At 34.5% G+C, this 14993-nt stretch overlaps 8 protein-coding genes across 8 annotated transcripts; 6 read left to right on the top strand and 2 right to left on the bottom strand.

Annotated features, from left to right (window-relative positions):
- Positions 1 to 137: 137 nt before the first annotated feature.
- On the bottom strand, positions 138 to 1163 carry RO3G_04995 (uncharacterized protein; the record flags this gene model as incomplete). Its single annotated transcript, XM_067659585.1, has 1 exon — positions 138 to 1163. The coding sequence occupies one exon, from the start codon at positions 1161 to 1163 to the stop codon at positions 138 to 140; it is 1026 nt and encodes a 341-aa protein (XP_067515686.1).
- Positions 1164 to 1630: 467 nt separating this feature from the next.
- On the top strand, positions 1631 to 2735 carry RO3G_04994 (uncharacterized protein; the record flags this gene model as incomplete). The annotated part of the gene is made up of 5 exons (XM_067659584.1): positions 1631 to 1721; positions 1781 to 1865; positions 1921 to 2095; positions 2154 to 2315; positions 2373 to 2735. 5 exons carry the CDS (start codon positions 1631 to 1633, stop codon positions 2733 to 2735), a joined length of 876 nt encoding a protein of 291 aa, XP_067515685.1.
- Positions 2736 to 4930: 2195 nt separating this feature from the next.
- RO3G_04993 (uncharacterized protein) lies at positions 4931 to 5455 on the bottom strand (the record flags this gene model as incomplete). Its single annotated transcript, XM_067659583.1, has 1 exon — positions 4931 to 5455. The coding sequence occupies one exon, from the start codon at positions 5453 to 5455 to the stop codon at positions 4931 to 4933; it is 525 nt and encodes a 174-aa protein (XP_067515684.1).
- Positions 5456 to 6082: 627 nt separating this feature from the next.
- Positions 6083 to 6414, top strand: RO3G_04992 (uncharacterized protein; the record flags this gene model as incomplete). Its single annotated transcript, XM_067659582.1, has 3 exons — positions 6083 to 6173; positions 6233 to 6364; positions 6407 to 6414. The coding sequence occupies 3 exons, from the start codon at positions 6083 to 6085 to the stop codon at positions 6412 to 6414; spliced, it is 231 nt and encodes a 76-aa protein (XP_067515683.1).
- Positions 6415 to 7378: 964 nt separating this feature from the next.
- On the top strand, positions 7379 to 9134 carry RO3G_04991 (uncharacterized protein; the record flags this gene model as incomplete). Its single annotated transcript, XM_067659581.1, has 7 exons — positions 7379 to 7681; positions 7731 to 7812; positions 7936 to 8051; positions 8103 to 8259; positions 8317 to 8571; positions 8626 to 8947; positions 9044 to 9134. 7 exons carry the CDS (start codon positions 7379 to 7381, stop codon positions 9132 to 9134), a joined length of 1326 nt encoding a protein of 441 aa, XP_067515682.1.
- Positions 9135 to 10077: 943 nt separating this feature from the next.
- On the top strand, positions 10078 to 10364 carry RO3G_04990 (uncharacterized protein; the record flags this gene model as incomplete). The annotated part of the gene is made up of 3 exons (XM_067659580.1): positions 10078 to 10092; positions 10134 to 10202; positions 10260 to 10364. 3 exons carry the CDS (start codon positions 10078 to 10080, stop codon positions 10362 to 10364), a joined length of 189 nt encoding a protein of 62 aa, XP_067515681.1.
- Positions 10365 to 11926: 1562 nt separating this feature from the next.
- On the top strand, positions 11927 to 12454 carry RO3G_04989 (uncharacterized protein; the record flags this gene model as incomplete). Its single annotated transcript, XM_067659579.1, has 3 exons — positions 11927 to 11989; positions 12159 to 12285; positions 12444 to 12454. The coding sequence occupies 3 exons, from the start codon at positions 11927 to 11929 to the stop codon at positions 12452 to 12454; spliced, it is 201 nt and encodes a 66-aa protein (XP_067515680.1).
- A 624-nt stretch (positions 12455 to 13078) lies between these two features.
- Positions 13079 to 14138, top strand: RO3G_04988 (ribose-phosphate pyrophosphokinase 3; the record flags this gene model as incomplete). Its single annotated transcript, XM_067659578.1, has 3 exons — positions 13079 to 13614; positions 13664 to 13976; positions 14025 to 14138. The coding sequence occupies 3 exons, from the start codon at positions 13079 to 13081 to the stop codon at positions 14136 to 14138; spliced, it is 963 nt and encodes a 320-aa protein (XP_067515679.1).
- Positions 14139 to 14993: the final 855 nt, after the last annotated feature.

Raw genomic sequence — 14993 nt, 5'->3', positions numbered from 1 at the left:
AAAATGGAAAATTCTTAAAACTTCTATTAGATAGGTTGAAAAAGAAAATATAAGTAATTAAAGCTAGCTGTGTTAACGATTAAAAAAATAAAACTGTCTATTCATATATAGTAAATATAACAAAATAAGAAATTCAATTAGAATCTGCGCTTTGCTGCTCTTCTTGCGGCTGCAGCAGCTTGCTGTCTTTCACGGAGAGCACGTTCTTTTTCTAATTTTTCATAGTGCTTTTGTTGATCTTTAAAGTTTTCCATGAATCCTTTTGTGTTTTGTTGAAGTTCTTGAGGTTTCTTTACAAGCAAAGGAATGTTTAAAGCTTTACGGAGGCTTGGGCTCTTTAAAGCAAGGATTTGACCAATAGAGAAAAAGTTGGAAGTGATCCAGTATACAAAGACACCACTGGGCATCCAGGCGGTAAAGGGAACAACAGCAAGAGAAAGAACACGGAAGACATTCTTCATACCTTTACTTTGTGGGTTGGCAGCACCAGTTTCGGTACCAGCTTCCAAGACAGCCATCATACCTGCTGCACTAATGGCAGGGAGGATATAATAAGGATCTTTAGCGGCTAAATCAGTAAACCAAAGGGTACCTTCGTTTGACAATCCAGGAACAGGTACTTCAGCCATACTACGAATAGCCATGAAAAAAGAGATCATGACAGGCATTTGGACAAGAGGAAGACCCAAGGACTTCATTGGATGGCATTCATTCTTCTTGAACAAAGTTTGAATTTCTTGGCTGTATTTGTCTACGGACAAAACATCACCTTGAGATTGTGCAGTCTTCAAGTTGTTCATAATGCGAGTGACATCTGGGTTGATATTCATCAATTTAGCATTGTTTCTTTGGATTTTAATCATCAATGGTAGTAAAGCGATACGCACAGCAAGCGTAGCCACCGCAATGGTTCCCCACCAAGGAAGGCCACTGTATACGTGAATATATTCAAACATGGATTCTAATGCACCAACAGGTGTCATATTACATAAACCAAGAGCCTTGAATTCGCCAAGTTGTGCTGCTGAGTAAACAAGTGAATCAGGGGCAGAGGTCTGCATCGCTTGTTGGACAATTTCTTTGGCTGATTCAGTTACCGGCTCGGTTGTTGATTCAGCTACTGGTGTCTGATCCTCAGTAGTGCTCAAGTGACGAACGTTCATATGGTTCATTACACTAAAACTGCCTAACACTCGAGATCCGTTAAACTTTGTGGCTCTAACTGCAATAGTATTTAAAGGCTGAGCTCTTGAACGTCCCAATAATTCTGTCGATAACTATTCTTATGAATGAGTTTGATCTGTTTCTGCAAAGTCCCTTTTTTAAATTTATACTCACCATGCGAAGAGATCGTCCATGTTGTGTTGTGCATTGAAAAGCCCTGCGAATTAAAAAAAAAGAGATCTTCAGTTAAACATTGCTCCTTTTTCGATTTGTAAAAGTAAATTTTACTTTTTAGTGGCAAAAATTCTTCTAGCTCCCAGCATGCTTTTTTGAAAATGAATTTTTTTTTACAAAAGACAAGCAAGGGGTCTAATTGACAGTTTTGGAACCTGAAAGCTAGTCACAGTATATTCTAACTTTTTATTCTGCCCTGTCATTTTTTTTGGCACTTTTCTTTTTATTTGCAATGCTTTCAAAACTTTCCTTTGCAAGACAACTTGGTACTTACCAAAAGAGCTTTACTTTACAATCTTTTACTAGAGTTGCTGCTAGAAAAGGTAAAGCATTATTTCAATAACGTAAAAAGAGAGCAGATAAACTGAGATTGGTAGACTAGACCATGTTCGATTCTTAAATAGCAACATAAAACCTGTCAACTATGAATCAAAATACGCCGAAAAGATTAGAGAAGTTGCTAAAAGGTAAGGCTAATAGCTACTGGAAAAGGAAGGAGGAAAAACACTGCTTTATTTTTAGAGAAGGAATAACTATTGAAGAATTGAAGAAAAGAATTAAGGAAGAAGCAACTAAAAAGTTAAAAGAAGCAAAGCCAAAAAAGGTTGAACCCAAGAAAGATATAAAAACAAGTGTGAAACCCTCTCCTGCGGCTGTTGCAGCAAAATCTCAATTACCCTATGACTCCTCAGCACCTGTAAATCATCCAAAAAAAAAAGTAGAATTCAGTTGATTGACTAATGGTTTATTGATAGACCTTAGATAAACTTGTAAAAGTCGAATTGTTAGAAAAGGAAACACCAGAGAACATTGAAAAGATCTGGACTGCAGGACATGCCAACAAAGACTGTATCACTGCCGTCATTCCTAGTGACATATATGACAAGTTGTATAAGCGTAGTCAAGATTATCCAATGGTAAAAGCCTTACCTCACATATTTATTTTTTCTTTTTGCTTATAGATCATATCATAGTTTATTGTACCTATGCCACGAGAAGAAGGCGTCGAATTTTATTTCCTTCAATTCAATTTCCATCAATGTCACTTTACTTCTCTTTTAGAGTACAAGACAAAAGGCACAGAAGCAAGACCTTTCTTAACGCTGACACACTTTCCAGAACTTCAACAATCTAAAGGAATTGTACTGATGAAAGGTGATATTACTGATGAACCTCGTATGTTGGACACAGCCAATGCTCAGTTTTTGGCATTCGCCCTTCAGCAATTCTATGCTTCTGGCAGTGAAAACAACATGAAACTTGTAGAAAAGTTTCACAAGTCCCCAAGTCAATTTGATTTCCAAGAACTTATTAAAGCTGTTGAAACATTAGTCTAACATAGCGATTTAATTGATTTATCAATAAATAGAATAATTTTTATTTGTTTTGTACAAAAAATAGTGTCTTTTTTCTTTATATGTTCTGATAATTGTTTGTATAAAGCTTTAGGCTACGCGTGGTTTATTTTTATAAATAACTGTGTTATACTGATTTATATAGAAATAAAATTGCATTCTATATTAAAAGGTTTTTTTTTTTTTTTTTTTTTTTTTTTTTTTTGTTCGCTTTTCTGGTGTTTATAGTGTCACTTCAAATTAGAACCATTCCTGTAGCCTCAAAGGAGTCTTTTGTTCTTTCTCTACTAAAAATGGTTATTACAGCTCATAGGAATAGTAGTTTGATTGATAAAGCTATCTATAGATCCTATACCTGATCTATTACTAGTCTAGTTGTTTAATATATTGCGATAAAGAAATAGTGTTTGTATTGGAGTGTCAGATGCATTTTGATCGGACTCTGTTTTAAGTGAAAGAGGTAGAATGAATTTTCATAGTTTATTTTTCACACCAGCTAAAATATTGTACATAACACAATTCTCAAAGCATATATATTACAGTCAAATCTATGGAATTTGGCGTTTTCTTAAAAATAAATGTCATGAGCTTTAGTTGTTTTTGTCACTTTGGTTAAAAACAATTGTCCTTTACCATCCCAACAACAATCTATCAAGACGTCACGCCATCAGCTGCCTAAATACGCATCGCCGTCTCTGTATGCCTGAAGCAATAGCTGACCTTATATCTTTCCTTTTGAATATGCTTCCGACACGCGCATTTGTTCCCTCTAGTGTTGCTTTGTCCTGAATCTGTCGATGGTCCGTTATATGTTCTATCCTCCATGAATTAGATCAACTACAACACTATACAATCATCCCGTGCAAGACACCTCATGGCCAAAAACTAATTGAATGGCTGAAACAATTTAACTAGCTTCGTATGTCTCCCTATGCACCCTACTTTCCTTTCTCATTTTTTACTCTTGAACCTGAAGGGGTTTTTTTCTAAACATCAAACCTCCAAACGGATTGATATGGTCCGGGCGGATACTTGTTTGTTTTATTTTTAGCGCTCAATTGGACCTTTAATAAAATATAACATTTAAGCAAATCTAATTGTCGATTAGTGCCTGAATGATTGTCGTTTTCGAAAAATCGTATTGTCGGTTTTTATCACAATAGTTTTTATTAATAATAATGGGAATTCTTTATATGAGGTATATGTGTAATGAAAGGAATGGATATGCACATAATGAAGATTTTCATAAAAAAGATGTGTATATATATAACGAATAATTTAGGAAAACTTCTTTGTCAATCTTTCTTTTGCCGATCCATTTGCAATACGTATTGAGGAACACATTGATTGAGCAATTGGTTGAAGGTGTTTGTCCAGATCCTTGTTATCAATTATGTTGATGCATTCATTTTTTCGAAAGAGTTTTAACATTTCTTCAATCGTAGCTGCAAGTTCTCCTCCTTTATCTTGAAAGTTTTCCAATGCTTTCTTTTCGATAAAAGGATCAACAAGATTTTTAGATGATTCAAGTACATTCAATGCAATTTTCTGAAACAATAAAGAACCAAGTTTAGCTTGTGAATCAATTGTTTGTGCAGAGTCATAGTCGTATAGTGTCCAAATAGTATATGGTCGATATAGATGGCCGAGCGTGTATGTTGAGCTACATCTACAACTGGAATACGTCTCTACTCTGTAGAACTTGAAACTGTAACTTGTGAAGTATGATCATCATGGTTATGTTTATTAAGTCGCGTTTTTGTGTTGAAAGTTTTTGTAAAATTGGCTTCCTTACAAGAGAACGCCATTTTGCGGATGATTCCTTTCCCCAAGCTTTGAATAAAAAAAAAGCACCGATTCAAAATCATAAATAGCGTGCAACAGCAAATTTAACTGGGACACAGATGAATTTCAGTGCGCGTTCCATGCGGTTGCAGTGGTGCATGAAAGCAAGATTGGCTCGTTCCTCTTCTGTAGCATCAATGTATTTAGGGTCACGTAGAATTTTAGGATCACAGGGATCAAAGTTGTCCTTTTTATAGTAGAAAAATTTCTTGGCCCAAAAGAAACTTTTTTTCAAGCAAGTATCACCACGATCCTTTTTGCGATCACCTTGGTATTGGGGGCTTTAAGTACTCAAGTCCAAAACCTGATTTTATCAGGTTCACTGCGTACTCTCACTCAAAGTTGTCCTTTAGTGTAACCTTGAACCTCTTTAGCTGGTATCGAAGTTCATTGGCGTAATCATTATGCACTAGGAGGGCCACAATATTACGGTCCGGGTAGTGAATATCCAGAATGCGATTATTATTGATGTCAAGTTTTCGTAGTCGAGATCTAAGTTGTCCAATAGGTACACGTGGCTTCGTTGGGAGGTAGAGATACTGGAAGCTTTGGTTTTCAGAAGGTGGTTGCAAAAGCCTTGCGGCCGCCTTCTGACGTTGTTGACGTCGTTTTTGTTGTTCCTGCATTAAGTTCTCTTTGATGCGACGAACCTGGTCAGAGTTACGCCAAGGTGGGGAGACTGAGGTAAGATCAGGGAAATCAATTGAATATTGGTTGTTTGTTGTTAATGACTTAGCATGTTGATTAGAGCGAGATTGTTTCTTGTTTAGTTGATCTTGTAACTGTAAAGTGGTGGCACGCAATTGTTCGATTTCGGATATGGCGGCTGCAAGTTCATTGGTGAGGCGTTGAATCATGTTTAACAGTGTTTGCAAATCTTTCGTATGTAGAGTCGGAGTTTCCGTAGAAGTTCTAGAAATTTCAAAATTCTCCTCCATGGGAGACAATTGCAAAGAAGTAGAAAGTGAAGAAAGGACGATGGATTTTATCGTTGCGGCTCGAAAGCTAATGCCACAGCCATTGCAGCGGAAGGTTGGTTGTGGGGGCTCAGTCTTAGTGCTGCCATTACGGCGAAAGACTCCTCTTTTTGCACATTGCGGACAAGCTAAAGTTTTGCGACAAGCTTCAAACTTTGAAAGCAGGTCTGCAGTTTCCTCTGGATTGAGATTGCTTATCAGAGTTGTAGTGTTTGTTGGACTAGTAGAGCCAGGTGATATAGTGATGGCGAGTTTGTATTTGTAGTATGTGTTACGTATGAATTTGCGAAAGAACCCCGACAATTGTTTTTAACCAAAGTGACAAAAACGATTTAAACTCATGACATTTATTTTTGAGAAAACGTCAAATTCCATAGGTTTGATTGTATACTATAATGTCTTTGGTTAAGGAAAGAGAAAGACGTTCGAATGCTGGCAGTCGGTAAATTATTAGGAGGATTTTGATAATCTGTAAAATAAAACTTACTCGAGACATAAAAATACAGAATGCGTGCTTTGTTAAATCAAGAAGTAGAAATAGAAGAATTATTTGAATACAAAGAAAATGACGAAAGCGATCAAGAATTCTTAGAGAAAAGTATGAAACAGGTATTTCTCTTTTACAACAACGGATTTTAATCTTTTTTTCCTGAATAGTGATTGAGGAGGAAGAGGATAAAGTTGATTCAGATTTTGATCTTGATTCGTCTGAAGGTGAACAAGAACATGTTGAAGAAGGAAAAATACAAGATAAAGAAATCGCAAAGGAAGAGAAAAAGGTGAAGAAGAGTAATTGCTTTATTTACAACTTTACTTATTCTTTTTTTTTAGTCGCATAAAAGCGTTATACCAAAGACCTTTAAAGCTCCACGCAAGCCAGTTGAAAAGCGAAAAAGAAAAAGAGAAACAGAAAGCGTTGTGGGTAGTAATGAGGATCGCATAGTGAGGCAGTCTTCGAGACGAAACACAATGCTTAATCGCATACTTTTAGAAGGTCAGCTAAAAGAGAGCGAAAAGAAAAAGGTACGAGAAAAGCAGCATATGTGAGTGATATTCAATATAACAAGTCAATCATTTAGGCTGCCCAACCCAAAAGAGAAAAATCAATTAGTTATGAACTAAGCCAAGAAGAATTGTTAGCAGAGGCTGCAATAACGGAAGAAAAGAATATGTCATCGTTATTAGAATGGCAAAAGAAGGAAGAAGAGCGTAAAGCAAATGTAAAAGTCAAAGGGGGAAAAGAATTAAAGGAGCCATATATAAGATATTATTCGTATATTGAAAGATGTCCAGAAGAAGAAAAAGAAGAGGATGAGTCAAAAGAAGATTTGGAGCCGATGGGAAGAAATTTTGTTACTTTTCTAGAAAGTTTTGAAGAAGAAAGTATAGTTACGGATGACCTTGAATCAACTGAACTCATAAATTGTTTATCTTCTTGGTCAGACAAGCGACCAAAACCAAATAAACCTTGTTTGTGTCCAATCACCGGTGAATTAGCAATATATAAGGATCCATATACAACTGTGCCTTATGCAAATACAAATGCATATAGAGTTATTAAGTCATGTTTAAAGAATCAAATGAAGTGGTCCTCTACACTTGGACTGTATCTAGGTAATTTACCAAGTGCGAAAGGTGTCCCAGAAGGATGGGATTAAATTAGTCAAATGTTGTAAATAAAATTAGGGTCGGAAACAATATCCCAGTTAAAATAAGAAAGATTTGCTATATATGCAACGTTATAAAATTTCAAGGGTTGTATTGTATTTTTGATTTTCTTCTCTTTTATTACTTTTATTCATTATGGTAACTATGGAAAAAAATGGAGTTACTGAACACAATGAAGTAGCTGATGAAGAACGCTCAACTGGGAATGAATCAGGAGGATATAGCTCTTCATCATATGTTGCTCCATCACCCTCAGAATCGAGGGCTCTTTTGTGGAAATTGGATTTACGCATCATTCCTCTCATCGGTGCACTTTACCTTTGTTCTTTTCTGGATCGTGTCAACATCGGTAACGCTAGACTCGCTGGTCTAACTACTGATCTAAATATCAGTCCTAATGCTTATAACGCTGCTTTATCTATTTTTTTTGCTGGTTATGTATGTCATTATTCCTTTTTATTTTAATATTTGTCTCAATGGATTATAGGTCTTGTTTGAAGTACCCTCTAACATGATTTTAAAAGTCGTTGGTCCTAGTAAATGGATCCCTATTGTCATGCTTTCTTGGGGTACAGTAGTAAGGCTTACATGAATTCAAATGTTATTTTCATCTGAGCTTTCTTTTCTTCAGATGGCATGCATGGCAGCATGTAAAAATTCGGCTGGACTTTTGGCTTCTCGCTTCTTTTTAGGCATAACTGAGGCTGGTCTATTTCCTGGTATTATATTTTATCTATCGTTGTGGTATACTCGAGGCGAACAAGCTACGCGCGTTGCCCTTTTCTTTTCTTGCTCTACTTTAGCCGGTGTAATGATACATTGTATTGTTTCTAAATGTGAACTGATTTTTTTTTGATAGGCATTTGGAGGGGTACTTGCGTATGGAATTATGCAAATGGATGGAGTTGGTGGTCTTCATGGATGGCAGTGGATTTTTATCATTGAAGCTATACCCACTTTGCTTCTTGCATTTGCTGCTTATGCCTTACTTCCAGATTTTCCAGAAAATTCAAAATGTAAGAGTTGTGAACACTAGTATGATACATAAAGTATTTATCTTTTTGTTTATGCAGTTATCAATGATAGAGAGCGTGAAGTTGTAATTCATAGATTAAAGAAAGATGCAGGTCCAGCAAACCAAACGCATTTTTCATGGAAACAATTCAGGTCGGCGTTTACTGACTATAAAGTTTACTATCATGCTCTTATTTTCCTTTGCGGCTGTATACCCCTTTACTCTTTAAGTCTGTTTATGCCCAGTATTATTGAAGGCATGGGGTTTACTGAACTTAATGCACAAGCAATGACAGCTCCTCCTTATGGATTGGGTAAGGAAATTAAATATTTAATATTCTATTATGCGCCTTTAATACTTTATCTAGCCTGTATTCTGACCATTTTAGTATCAATGCATGCAGACAAAAAGCGTGAGCGAGGCTTACATGTTGCAGTACCCGCTGCTTTTAGTGCTATTGGATACGCTCTTTTAATCATTCTTCGCGAAAGAGGAGCAGTGGCAATGTATATTGCTGCTTTTATTGCCGCAGCAGGCGTCTTTGCTCAAATTCCTCCTATGGTCACCTGGCTTACAAGCAATATTGGTGGACATACAAAGCGTGGTGTAGCATCAGCCTTTCTAGTTTCGGTTGGTAACATAGGTGGTGCTATAGCTGGGCAAATATATCGTTCAAATGATGCACCACTGTATGTACATGGCAACACAGCTATCTTGTGTGTTTTGTGTAGTACTGTTATTTTATCGCTCATATTCAAATACCTTTTAATCCGAGAAAATGCCAGGCGTAACAATTTGACACCAGAAGAATACAGTACGGAGGCTTATGGCGAGGAACTTTGTGATCTTCACCCTGGTTTCAGATATTTGTCATAAGTCATATTCTTTTAATTGAATTTATTAAAACATATATTGTATAAAGAGCACATAAGTAATGTGCGCTTGGTACTTTTTCTATAAGCAAAGCTGTTTTTAATAAACCATTTTCTTATTTTACTTGTTACTTTTTGTTATATAAAATAAAGCAACAAAGTAAATGCTTATGGTTAGCTCAAGAGAGTAATAATTTCAGTAACGTATTTTATTTTTGTAAGAATTTGCTATGTAAATGTGAAAATCCACAACTGGTTATTTATCATTTTATTCAATGAAGGCTTTAGTATAGTTGTGCGTATACATTTTAAATAGTTGAAACGATATAATCTTTGCTACCTTGTTTTTTTAGAAAAGGGCATACAGATTATTGTCAGCCTTTTTTGATAAACATTGAGAGTAGGTAACATTCACGGGGAAAATGAAAATCTGATTTGGAAAAAGGTACTTTAAATAATGTTGAGATGGTAAAATTGTGTTGGAGATTACTTCAAATATGGGATGATTCCTATTTGATTAGTCAATATTTATGCTCTTAAAATAAAATTAAACTAGTAGAGCTAACGAATAGTAAAAAAGAAGGGCCAAAGGAAACGCCTGCCATATTCAACTAAAACTTCAAACCATAGTATCGAATCCCAAGCATATATTTTTATAAAAACAATTTAAAAATTAAGAAATTATAGTATCAACAACTGGATGAATTGTAAAATAGGATATTTATTCCCATATAAATCGTCGTATTTTAAGTAACATTGGCCATACAAATCTAGATATATTTATATGATATTAATACGATAATTAACCTTCAAGTAATTTTGACCTATTTTTCGCAATAATAGATTTAGAAGATACACAGCTTTAGGAGCAAAATAGCCGAGCGTAAGCTATCATAGCACTGACAAAGAGAGTGTATAAATGTACAATGAAGGATTTCTTTGACCAAATGGCCCATAGTACAGTGAGCTTATTGTTATTAAATCTATATACAAAATATTTTAGTTAAAGTCTGTGGGCTATATGGTGCTTGGCTTATTTAAGCGTGGAAATTTACCATACGAAGTTTTTTTGGTAAATAAACAGTTTATTTTTATTTATAAAATGTATTGCGAACCACACATCTAAAAGTGGTGTAAACCAACAGAAACAGAGTATAAGCAATTGAACATGCTAGTCAAGGTCGAGTCTGCCCCTTTTGAGGATGGCAAAGCGCGACATAGCGCTACCAACTAGTTGTTCATCAATAAAAGAAATTTTGTCAATAGTAAACCTCCAATGGGCATGCCGGACAATTGAGAGGACACAGTATTTGAGGACCCAAAAATCAGTATTCTCCACAGAAGAAAACGGTTGAAAAGACCAGAGGATTGAGCATACATCTTCTTGAGAGAAAGTGAGATGTAGATAAAAAAAATTGAAGGCATCTATCCATACTCTCCATTTCTTAAGTTAGAGTAAAATTTACAATGTGAAGAGATCAGACTGTTGTCAAATTTTAAGAGAAGCAACTAACTACAGAATTTACGATAGAACAGACGATATCATAAAGACCGGCTTTCAGGCGAAAAAGGCAGCTTCTAAAAAAGTGGCCATTTGGATATTGATATTTGTGACAATATTGATAGTGGTAGATCTCACTATATTAGAGGCAGCCGAGATAGTTTAGGATTGTAATTAATCCCATTGAACAGCGAATAGAATGAATCGATGGCTGTTGAACCATCTACTTTACCAGAAATTAGCAGAATTATTAGTAAAGTGGTTAGCTTAGTGAACTGATGGTAGTCAACAACTAAGTTTTTTTTTTTCTTTCCTCTTCAAAAAAAAAAAAAAAAAAAAAAAAAAAAAAAAGTAATCAACCCTTAGGAAATAATTCTGTCGAACAAAGTAACTTTTTAAACTCGTAACCAAAATTGGAGTCCATAGCTTTTGTGATGCAAATAAAATTTTCTTACTTTTACAACATCTTGTTTTATATAAAAAGGGCTTATTCTTTTTATTTTTTACTTTGAAGCACCTTTCATCTAAATAAATCTCATTTACCTATTTTTATTAAAATCGTTTGTTCTACCTCATCAAACAAGCAAGTCAAATCCCTTAAAATCAATAATCTTTATTGTGTCTCTTTTTATTCAAATCAAATCATTTTACTTTTTAAAACAATCGTGATCTACTTACAATGTCTGGTGACCACCTATAACAAATGTGTTTACTTTGTTATTTTTACTCTTAAATCTTTTATACTCAAACTCTATCTCGAGGCCTACAAACCGAGATAAATTACGAATTTTATATCATGAATTGGGAGCTCAAATGCGATTATAGGGATGGACAATTTGAATCACATAGAAAAAAGAGATATAGTTATTTTAACGTTTATGTAAATCATATTATGTTGATATATGTAGAATCTCTAAATATATTGTTTATCAACTATTTAAATCAGAAAGCTTAATGTTCGACGTGGTTTTTTTGTATTTTATTTTATTTTATTTCTATAGTAAAAGTAATTACAGTTCAAAGAGATTCTAAGGGTTAAGTATCTTATCTTCTTGCTCAAATCACATTAGGTATGCCTCCATCCCTGGATATCTCAAATATATCAAACTTTATTGAAATGTCACAACCACTGTAGCCAGTAATAAGCATATTAAATATAGATTAATTCCAGTATTCGTATTAATGTTGACAAAAGTTTGATGATAAAAGTATCAAGTTTGAATGAATTTGTCTCAACTAAAATACTCGTATGTTCATTTTTCGAAAAAGTCTTGAAGAGATCTAGAGTATAATATATGAAAAAAAGTTTACCTAATCGTTCCTTTTTATCTTTTAATTATCATGCTCAACTAAGACAGGTAAGATCAAAGTTCCATCGACACATCTACATATTGCTTCTTACGTACTTCATCAAAGTATGCAAGTAACATTTGTTTGCGACCATTGATCATTTGGAATTTAGCTGAGTACACAAACAAGGATGCGAATCAAATAATACACTAGCATCTTTGCTATTCAACTCCATAGCTTCTTCAGTGGGAGCATGGGGATAGTGATTTTGTCGGGTTATCACTCATTGGGAATTTGCATAGAAAATGTAAAGGTGAAAAAATCAAACAGGTTTTTATGGATATTATCATGATATTTGAGGATAGTAAGTCAATTGCCTCTGCGATTGCTAATTCGAAACTGAATAATGAATTATAAAAAACTAGCAGATATTTTGTCAACTGCAGTCCCAAAAGGAAATGAACATATTTCTATTAATATCTATGATTCTTTTACAAAACTTTGTAACTATAATAAAAGTAGTTATATTGTAGTTATTTAATGTTAATATATTTATATAATTTTCTTTGCTACTTATACCCAGTTTAATATATGAAATATTTATCTCTAGATGACTACAAAACATATTACTATTTATGAAGAAATAAATCAATTACGGCATAAACCATCAAGATTTTCCAATGAATACAATGTACACATATTTTTTTTAAATAAATAATCCAGTGTAATCGTCAGTAGTACACCTGAGGGTCCTTAACAAAATTTAGCAGTCCCACTTTGCTACAGCGCTGGATTTTCGGCAAATATTGGTTGACTCCCAAACTAATACAATAATGTTCAAAAGTAACTAAGAAATTATTGAGGACCAAGAATATAAGCTTCGTTTTTGAGTTTTGATTACTTATGGAAGAAAAAATATTAGCTAATACAGTATACTTTTTTTTATAAACTTTTCTCAAAAAATATCAGCCACATTTCTCCAAATTCTGAGATTAAACAATCTAAAAATTCACTGAAATTCTGCAAAATCAGTAGAGTCACCTCTGAGTTTAAATGGGACTTCTTTCCAAATAAAATAAAAAAAAGTCTGTTTTGTTCAAGGACTATCCCAAACAAAAGAGAGTACCGATCCCCTTTCCATTCACATAGTTTATACAATGTCTGATAACGCCATTAAAATTTTTACTGGTAACTCTCACCCCGAGCTTGCCAAACTTGTTGCTAGTCGTATGGGTATCGATTTGGCTAAGGCTGTTGTTATGAAATATTCCAATCAAGAGACCTCTGTTACAGTTGGAGAGTCCGTTCGTGATGAAGATGTTTTTATTATCCAGTCCGGCTGTGGTGAAATAAATGACAACTTGATGGAATTGCTGATTTTGATCAATGCTTGTAAAACAGCCTCTGCTCGTAGAGTTACAGCTGTCATCCCTTGTTTCCCTTATGCTCGACAAGACAAAAAAGATAAAAGCCGCGCACCCATCACTGCCAAATTGGCGGCCAATATGCTGACTGTTGCTGGTGCAAACCATGTTATCACTATGGATCTTCATGCTTCTCAAATTCAAGGTTTTTTTAATATTCCTGTAGACAATTTGTATTGTGAACCTTCCATGATCAAATACATTCGTACTCAGATCCCTGACTGGAAGAATGCTATCATTGTTTCTCCTGATGCTGGGGGTGCTAAACGGTAAGAATGAATGACGCCCGTGTGAATAGATCTCTTATTATAAAAATAGTGCCACTTCAATTGCCGACCGTCTCGAACTTGATTTTGCCTTGATTCACAAGGAACGTAAGAGAGCTAATGAAGTTTCTCGTATGGTTTTGGTAGGTGATGTTCAGGGAAAGATTGCTATATTAGTTGATGATATGGCAGACACTTGTGGTACACTTGGGTTAGCCGCTAAGACTTTGGTTGAAAATGGTGCTATTAAAGTATATGCTATTGTTGCTCATGGTATTCTTTCTGGTAAGGCTATTAAGGTTATCAATGAATCTGTCATTGAAAAGCTTGTTGTCACAAACACAATCCCTCACCACGACAAAATGGTAATATATAGAATTGTGTGATGGTTGTGAAAACTAATTTTTTATTAGGCTATTTGTCCTAAACTTGACATTATTGATATCTCTCCAACTCTTGCTGAAGCCATCCGTAGAACTCATAATGGTGAATCAGTATCTTACCTCTTTTCTCATGCTCCTGAATAAGTCCCTTTCTCATATTTATTTATTTCTTTTTGTACTCATTTTTTAAAAAAATACAATATTTTTTCATTTTTCACTGTAGAGCATATATGCAATGCATAGACAGACTTATTCAACAATAGCTTTAACTTACCGAAATATAACTTATTTATCCATTAATCCACTAGGATCGTATTCCTATTACGACAACTGAAACAAATTCTTATTGTTATTCTTTGTTATTGTGTTATAGATTAATGATAGCAAACAATTGGTTAAAACAACTTTTATAGAAAAGTTCTTTTTGCTTTATTAGACTCCCACTTCGGAATAATTGTTTAGGGAAGAGATGATCTTTTTACCTCCTGCTTTTTTTTTTATCTCCTGCTTTTTTTTGACGCTTTTTTTATTAAATCAGCATCAATGAAGCGAATAGGAACCGTGTCAGTACTATGCCTAGCTATACTTGTTATTACAACTATTTCACTCTTATACAATAAACAAATCAATCCCCTAAAGTTGCAATCTTCTGAAGCTATGAAATCTTCAGAATTTGCTCCTGAAGAAGATACCCAAGTCATAATGGGACACATGACAAATCAAACAGAAAGGTTAATTAAAAGATTACTTTAAAATCAGTTTTCTTATAATTTGTAAAAATATAGAGCACAGCTTGGTAGAGCAACATGGAAGGTATTTTTTAAAAAGGTTTTTATTTGCACTGGTGAAGCTCAAAAGAGAAACTGTAGTTTTTACATACAATGATGGCAAGGTATCCCGAGGTTCCAACGAAGAGAGAACGTGAGTCATTAAATGACTTTATGCTTCTCTTTTCCAAGTTATATCCTTGTGGTGAATGGTAATTAATAATGAGGATTT

The sequence above is a fragment of the Rhizopus delemar genome, genomic scaffold (assembly GCF_000149305.1).
Source record: "Rhizopus delemar RA 99-880 supercont3.3 genomic scaffold, whole genome shotgun sequence".
NCBI lineage: Eukaryota > Fungi > Mucoromycota > Mucoromycetes > Mucorales > Rhizopodaceae > Rhizopus > Rhizopus delemar.
Note: the sequence above shows the minus strand (reverse complement) of the source record. Positions and strands in the feature narration are given on the sequence as shown.